Source organism: Mizuhopecten yessoensis, unplaced genomic scaffold, assembly GCF_002113885.1.
Source record: "Mizuhopecten yessoensis strain PY_sf001 unplaced genomic scaffold, ASM211388v2 scaffold10921, whole genome shotgun sequence".
Classification (NCBI taxonomy): Eukaryota; Metazoa; Mollusca; class Bivalvia; order Pectinida; family Pectinidae; genus Mizuhopecten; species Mizuhopecten yessoensis.
This window is the reverse complement of record NW_018408788.1, coordinates 2,151,691-2,160,310: the sequence shown is the minus strand read 5'-3', so window position 1 is coordinate 2,160,310 and position 8,620 is coordinate 2,151,691. Positions and strand designations below refer to the sequence as shown.

Genomic DNA, 8,620 nt, shown 5'->3' with positions numbered 1-8,620 from the left:
CATATTTCAGGGATGCAGAGAAAAAGTGGCAATGAATATTTCCTATCTAACTATGGCAACATCGCACCGTGCAAATATAGATTTTATCGGTGAGGGAAAACATTGAATAGGCGGAAGGAATATTTCGGTATAAAAATCCGTTACTGTAAAGAAGTTAATCTCCAATAAAACTCTAAAATCACTTTTGATATGACAAGAACGTTTTCTTTTAAACAGAAAACCGCAATCTGAAATACTAGTACAGCGGCCAAAATATCTTATATAAAAATTGAGGTAAGGGGGCATAATGGACAACTTACACTCCCGATGATTTCAAAACATTCCGTCAGCCTTTCCTGTCGTCTCATATCCACGTGTATTGATGCCATGTTGAAGTCTAACGTCAGCTCCAAAAGTCTAAAAAAATCCAAACATCAAACATCTCACCGTATATTGTCTAACTTTAGCTACTTTGTACTGGGTTTCAAATCTTCACAGCAGTCCTGTAATATCAGGATTATGGTCCTGTTGGGCATTGTATAACCCAGAAGCGTAATTAGAGAAATGATTTTCAAGAAGTTAAATGATATTCTGATCAATCTTGAACACCATTTATAATCTTGAGAATGATTGAATTTTTAATGACAAGTGAACCCGGTTGTCAAGATTTTCCAGCAGACTGTTGTCATACCCATGGGAATAAACTGTGAGCTTATACAAGGAATTGTTTATCGATGAGTTTTTAAGACAAAGTTATAGAAACACTTGACATATCCTGCTGTTTAACTTTCAGATAATTCGACGATTGGAAATGTTTATATAACAAAGAATATGTTGGTCATGTCGGCCTGGTTTCGTGAGAAAAGTCGAATGTTGGCCGGCAAACCTAAACAAGAGGCCGAAATTGTTAGCGAAATTGAAGATGAAATAGCCAGTTGTTGCTGTACATGTATTACATGGTTAGTAAGAGGTTATATTTATATGCAATTGGACAAAATCCTGTCATTCCTACAGGAAAAGGAGGATTTTGAAGAATTTGCTATGTTTCCACTTTTGGGCCCCGCCCCTCTGCCCCCAGTGGGGTCAGACCCACCGTTGATACAAAATTAGTTCCCCTGTACCCAAGGATGCTTTAGACCAAATATGGACATAAACCTGACATTCCTACAGAAAAGGGATTTTAAAGCTTTTTTCTATTTTCCCTATTTGGCCCCGCCCCTCTACGCCAGGGGGTCCCAACGTTTATACAAAATATAGACCCCTTCACCAAAGAATGGACAAAATTCTGCTATTTCTACAGAAGGAGAAGAATTTTAAAGAATTTGCTAAATTACCCCTATTGATTTCCCTTCCCCCCGTAAGATGCTACTGTTCAAATTTGGTAAAAATATCTTCATACCAACGGAAGAAAAAGGATATTGAAACTATTCCTCTATATCCCTTATTGGGCCCGCCTCTCTGGCCCCAGGTGGGCCAGACCAACTGTTTATACAATGTTGGTTCCCCTTCACCAAAGGGTGCTTCATACCAAATTTGGACAAAATACTGATGATCCTACAGAAGAAGGATTTTGAAGAATTTGCTCCATTTCCCCTATTCGGCCCATCCCCTCTGCCCCCAAGGGGGCCACACCCACCATTTATACAAAATTGATTCTCCTTGGCGTATGAATGCTCCAGGCCAAATTTAGTAAAAATCTACATGACAAATCAAATTCTGAAATAAACACAGGGCAATAACTTTTTTCAAAAATTGTTGAATCAAAATTCTTTTAAGGGAGACACAACTTCATATCATGATGATAGTGTATACCACGTTTCAAAGAGATCCGTTGAAAAATGTAGGAGGAGATTGCCGGACAAAAATCAAATACTGAATTAAACAAAGGGCAATAACATTTGCAAAAATTGTCGAATCAAAATTCTTTTCAAGAAAACACAACAACATATCATGATTATTTAGCCTACTATGTTTCAAAGAAATCCGTCAGAAAATGTAGGAGTAGATCTCCGGACGAAAAATCAAATACTGAAATGAACAAAGGGCAATAACTTTTGGAAAAATTGTCCAATCAAAACTCTTTTAAGGGAGACACAACATCATATCATGATTATAATATATACCAAATTTCAAAGAGATCGGTCGAAAAATGTAGGAGGAGATTGCCGGCCAAACAAAAGTATACGCCGGACGGACGGACGGACAAACCCATACCATAATACTCCCGTCAAGTTTGACGGGCGTAAAAAAACCTCCTTGTAATTTGAGAGAGTTTAGTATAAAGTTTCCCTGAGTACATATTTGGCCATAGCGTCATGGTATCATTTTAACTTTGAAGTACGGTTTATACCGTATTGTCTGTTTATTTATTTTCAAGTAACTTTATTTGCTAATGTTAATCTGTTTTAGTCATGTTTCTATCAAGATATCGTAAATACATGAAAGTTTAATTTATTCAGCCTTCATCAATTTGTTCGCCCAAAAATCAAGGATTTTTTTTTCTTTTCTTTTCTAGCTGCGAATAAAAGGATGCTGAATTATTAAATCTCAACTGTATTTGAATTCACGAATATTACTTATATTTAGTGTCGAATTACAAATGTATCTCACAAATGTTGTGGTGTACGTTATCTGAAAATAATTATTTAACACGTTTATAGTTTAAAGGAATATTTTGTAGTGTGTTCCCTGTACACGCCATTTTAAAGGCTTCGCTAAACAATTTAGGTAAAAAACAACAATGGCATTAGTAAATTCATTACAAGATTTAAGACAGGTTTGTTTTTTCCGAGATGGTACTGGACATATTTTATTTTAACTAGGATATCAATATACATACCTAGGGTATAATATGAATACTCGTTTAAAATTACAATGAATATGTTGGGATAAGCCAATCATTTTTGGAACTATAAATGAAACACCTACCTAACTAAAACACCATTCTCACTTTTTATCAGGTCATCGAGGCTGGGGTCAAGGCCATAGTTCGTGGTGTTTATTCCAACATCCTTACACTCTGTATAAACAATAACGGTAATATTTTTTGGTCATCATCATCATCATCGACATCATTTTTATATGGGTACAATATGGAAAATGGTATTTTACAGTGGTTACATAACTTTAGAAATGCGAGAGATATGGTAGCATAACGCCTTACAAGTAGGAATTGCATGCTTCGCGGGAAATGCAAAGGCTTTGTTTTGTTCTCGTATTAAAGAGTGAACTATGACCTCACAAAGACACCCGATCTGTGGATCACTTTTGTGCTCCCTACTTTGAAACACAAAAGCGACCAAAATAAATCTGCATTTAGGGGAATGACAACAACTGGTTTGTCAGTATTATGTGACCGGACGGAATAATATGATCTGTGTCTACAAAGTCGGCATCAGATCTGCGCTTTCAAAAAGAGGCAATTACACCAAAAAACCTGCACACGACCACGCAAGCATGCATGCACAACACACATGGAGACACGTCCATGTGACTTTAGCTTTTGATAGGACGTTTAACAAAATAAAAACAAACCAAACCAATCCATGAAAATGAAAGTTGTCCTATTATATTTTCATACATGTAACATACAATATTTTTACACTCGGGATATTCAAATTTGGTCAATACCTCGACATTTCTCAATTCTCGAATGTTTTCCCAATTTGAAACCCCGCAGGTGGAATCTCCCTGGCCTAATTCTTGGGCTTAAACGAGTGATACCCTTATCACAGTTTATATATCAGTTCATGATAACAGTAAACAAATAGTCTCAATAGAGAGTAACAGATTAATTGCAGCCATACTTACGTTTTCTCTTGTTTCGGTCAATCGTTATAGCCGAATGCTGGGACGTTCTGTTAAAGATTCCGGATTTGTAATAAGTAGCGCAGATACGCAGTGGATTAGTGACGTTGTCATTATTAAGAAAAAACGACCCAACGGCTGTCGTTGGGAGAGAGTGAATCTGAAAGAAAACACATCTACTTAAAACGTATGCATGTGTATCGTAAAAGGCGACTAATGTAGGTCCCCCTACAGAATCGGGGTATTTTTTCGTGTCATTTACGAAAAGACCATGGGGGAGACCAAAACTGATCTTCTACCGGTATCTTAATAATTTATTGAGAGCAGATCAAGTCAAGTCAATAAGTCATAATGCGGAGCCGGTATTTCTAATGAATTCGGCATCTCTCGTCACAGGTTAATTAGGGCTTTTCACCAACTGGTGAAAATACCTTTTGTTTTTGTTATGTTTCTTATTCTTATTCTTCCGTTCTTGTGGAGTCTGTATCTTTTGATTGGTAGAAGATAGGTTTATAGTCGTTTAGGTATGTTGTAGGCCAAGCTCTAAAGATGTTCCATGAACATTTCCAAGTATGTAAAAAATCCAATATGGCCGCCATGACGTCATACCTCAAAATTTTAAAATGGCTATAACGCAAACACAGTTGAATATACAGCCTTTATATGGGACATTATATGTAGATAATCTTCAGGGCTTACTTTTTTCCATTGTATGTCATTACTTAAAAGGTCAAATAAAAAAGCTCGCTGTAGGGTCAAAGGTCACAATTTTTAAAAAACATTCATGTTTCATTTTTTTGGAAGAATTCTTCAACAGATCGATGGAGAATGTCATTCCGATGAATTTGATGTATTAAGTTTTTCTGTAACATTTGCCGTTAACGTTGTACGCCATTTTGAATATTTCCTCTGATCTTTTGAAATTCTGACAATATGTTAAAACTTGTTTTACTCCAATATCGATGATAAATATTTCGTTTAGTTGTTACTGAAAAGGTTTCCCTAGATGTCCACTAACATTTGGTAACATTTACAACTTCATCGAAAAAACAAAATGGCCGCCATGACGTCATATCCAATATTTTCTTAAATTGCAATACCTCATTAACGGGTTATTGTATTTAATTCATATTTGGATATGTTGTCCAGGAAATATTTTTGAGTAAAATGTCAACTTCCGGTTTTTGGTAGGAGTCAAAGTTCGAATGTGTAAACTTCAAAAATCTTCTTCTCAATAACCAAGTAACCCAAGGTCATGATATTTGTTGAATATCATGATCAAGCATTGAACTATCAAATTTGATAATATGAATGACCTTGGCTCATGTTCAAGGTCACCGAGTTCAGTTATGTTAAAATCTTGCTCCTGCTCAATAACGGAAATGCACAGGGTATTGATATTTGGTCTATAATAAGCTTGGGGGATGGGCTACCACGTGTATGCACAAGAATGACCATTTAAGGTCAACTTCCGGTTTTCGGTAGGGGTCAAAGTTCGAATGTGTAGTTCTGTGAAACAAACTTCAAAAAAAATCTTCTCAAAAATCAAGTGACCCAAGGTCATAATATTTATTGAATATTCATGTTCAAGCAATGGACTATCAAGTTTGATAATATGAATGACCTTGACCCATGTTCAAGGTTGCTGGGGTCAGTTATGTTAAAATCTTCTAAAGACTCCTTCTCAATAACAGAAATGCCTAGGGTATTGATATTTGGTCTGTAGCATGCTAGGATGATGGGCTACAAGGTTTATGGACATAAATTACCATCAAATATTAACTTCCGGTATTTGATAGGTCAAATTTGAACATATGATTTTGTGGAAAAAAATCAAAGATACCAGAACTATTTGCGAGTTACTTCCCTTCCAACAGTAGTAAAATGGTTCACCTACAAAATTTTTATAACCCAAAGTAAAAGTTAAACACCTTTTTTTGTCCTGCTATTTTTGAGTACTGCTACATTTTTTGAATTGATTTATCTTTTAATCAAGTAACATTTCAAAATTTAGAATGTCTTTACCTCAATGGTGTGATATAAGTGAAAAGCCCGTCAAATTGTTTGCCAACAATTTCTAGTTATTTGAATTATTGTTAATATTATCAATGATTAACGGCCCATAAACACAGGATAGATCATAAGGGCCAACAAATGTTCGACAAAAAAAGTTAATAAAAACATCAAACCAAACTGAAAGGTAAAAGACAAACGTTAAATTGAATATTGAAAGTGGCTATGGTGACTTAAATTTTATTAAAAAGGCCAACAGCTTTCAGATAGCCTAAAATTGAAGAGACATTTATGTTTTCGAAAAGAAATTTAAGACATGTAATGTTATTATAGAAAATTTCTCGAGTTGACTGAAAGTCGATACAATCTAGTAACAAGTGCTTTACTGTAAATGGTTCCTGACACGCTATATGCATTGAGGCTGGATTTCATGTTTTAATAAATAACAATGGGTAATGTATGAATATACCGTCCGAAGACGGGAAAGGACAACCTCGTCTCGGCGTAATTATTTAAAATGTATTTTTAACATACCAATTGCTGATATAAATCGATCTGGTATTTCATTTTGGAAGGGATTCTAAACAAAAACTAATTTTAATACATACCCCCTCTACAACAAACTGCACATGTTCCTTGAGTTCATCAATAGTGTAGACTGCGTACGTGCCAGTGGTGGGTGGGTATGGCATGGTCTCATAATCCTTGGACCAATTCCGCAACAAAAGATGTTTCAGGGCAATGTTGTTCCGGTTCAGGTAGGTAGCGAAGTGCGACCGCTCGTTGGCAAACAGTACTAGCTAGTACACAAAATAATAAGTTATACACTATTTGAACGATTATTCTTCGGAAAGTTTTATCTCCCGATCGTTTTGTTATATTTCTTTTTCTTTCTTTCACATCTAGGGAAATAATCGACTTTGATAAAAAGAATAAAAAATTTTATAAACAAAAAACACCACCAACAACGGTGTTTTGTGGATAAAAAGAGAACGGGCTAAGACAAGGATGCGAACCCTAGACTCTTTTATCTTGGGACTGTTAATAAAACAAACTGGGCTATCTAGTCAACGATAGTTCAGTAGTCGCGCTACCGTTATATTTGAAACAAAACTAATTGGAGGTTACTGGAAGTACGAAAAAATGCATTGCTTACAGTGGGACAGGAACCCTTAAAAGTAAGGGAAAGGTTTGAAAATCGAATCGAGCAACTCTACCTGAGCAGTGATAATCGTCAAACTGATTAGGTGGACTATCATCTTGAGAGGAATTTTCTTCCACCATCTTTCCCCCTGGAAACAGCGTGAAAAGGTATGACTGAAATAAGTCCTCAGTTCCTGTTTCAGTTCATCCCCCTCTTTTGTATGCGTTGGCAGAATTGAAAAAGCAAAAGTAAAACGTTAAGAATTATTGACCGTAAAAAATTAAGCTTCAAATTATCTACAATTCTCTTGTCTACTTGTGTCATAGTGCTAGAGAACATGAAGTATGTTTACAAAAGCCTGCAGTGATAATCTTGAATGTTCAAGGTTTTTGTTAAGATATAAAAAGTTAAACGGCGAATCCTGTTTCCTCAATGAATTAGGAAGGCGCAAAATGAAAATAACTGTGTAGCCATAAACAGTAAAATAATATCCGGGAGTTACCTTTTTAAATCTCATGCATTTGTACAGTCCTCACATTCATGACTTAAAACTTCAATCAGTAGTGTTACTTTCGTTATTTTTTCTCCCTTCATAATAAGGGCATATTTATTATGACAGCAAATATCAGATCATAACATTCTAAAAACATAGTTATTACATCACAGAGTCGGTTTAATCTAAACATGCTTGTATTTTGACAAATTCAAATTTAAAATTTGAACTCAAAATCGATACAACTTAGTTAAAATATTGACATATGAAGGATTTACATGGAAGCCCTTGAAAAAGTATAAGGTGAATAAAACCAATGAGAGTAAACGTCTTCTGCTTCATCAAAGAAATCTGTCGTATGCATGTACATCTACGTAATCCAAGTAATGTCACACGGAGAAATTTGGTAAATGAAAACAAAACCACAAGCCACACTTATGTCAAACCGGACGAATTTTAGTTAACGGTTACTCGAAACCTTTTCCGACCGAGTAACCGGTTAATCGGTCAGTTCGGTAATTAACAATATAATGTGTAAATTTTCCATTTAAAATTAATTCACACTTCATATATATTAGTTTTTCGCGAAAAGTGACTCACGCATTTTAAGTTCTCAACACCCAAAAGCAGGAAATATATAAGTACATTTTTAACATCGGTCGGCATAAAGTGTAACACAAGTTATTTCTCAGTTTCCATAGTTCTTGACACACAATTATCAAACAGCCTCCTCTTTCCTTTACGTAAGGAAAATATAAAAGCGAAAACAAATTGCCTACACCAACATGTGCCCGAATAAGATACCTTAATATATACTCTACCTGGATTTGAAGTAGTATTCGTGAAGTCCATCATCTCGGTACCCTCTGTCCCCATGTTTCCTGTCTGCATGTTTAGAGTGTCGTCTGGCGATAGCGTTGTTTTTCTATAATGGTGGGATGACGACGGCCTACGTTTATATCAGGCGAATGTTTAAGGTACTGATAACGTCCTACAAAGTAGTGTGTTGTTTGGGTTTTAACGTCCTAGCATCCTCGATATTTCATTATCGCTCTCTGTATCGCTGGAATATGTGATAGCAAAATCGAAGGCACGAAACTAGCTTTTTGATTGGTCTCAAGTAAAAATAAACCTGACCAATCGCTAGGCTGATACCTGTCCTTTGCAGTTTACAAAGGAGCGAC

At 35.7% G+C, this 8,620-nt stretch overlaps 1 protein-coding gene across 1 annotated transcript; it reads right to left on the bottom strand.

The window, feature by feature from the left end:
- Positions 1 to 2,490: 2,490 nt before the first annotated feature.
- LOC110463695 (mucolipin-3-like) lies at positions 2,491 to 8,339 on the bottom strand. The gene is made up of 6 exons (XM_021518491.1): positions 8,258 to 8,339; positions 7,017 to 7,156; positions 6,408 to 6,599; positions 3,790 to 3,946; positions 2,908 to 2,998; positions 2,491 to 2,494 (listed from the first exon to the last, which is right to left on the bottom strand). The coding sequence occupies exons 1-6, from the start codon at positions 8,325 to 8,327 to the stop codon at positions 2,491 to 2,493; spliced, it is 654 nt and encodes a 217-aa protein (XP_021374166.1). The 5' UTR covers positions 8,328 to 8,339.
- Positions 8,340 to 8,620: the final 281 nt, after the last annotated feature.

Excerpts from the sequence above, each read along its gene's own strand:
- LOC110463695 (XM_021518491.1), bottom strand. The coding sequence starts at position 8,327 with ATGCAGACAGGAAACATGGGGACAGAGGGTACCGAGATGATGGACTTC. Across the intron at positions 7,157-8,257 it reads GAATACTACTTCAAATCCAG|AGGGGGATGAACTGAAACAG; the intron begins GTAGAGTATATA and ends CGCATACAAAAG. Across the intron at positions 6,600-7,016 it reads TGACGATTATCACTGCTCAG|CTAGTACTGTTTGCCAACGA; the intron begins GTAGAGTTGCTC and ends TTTGTGTACTAG.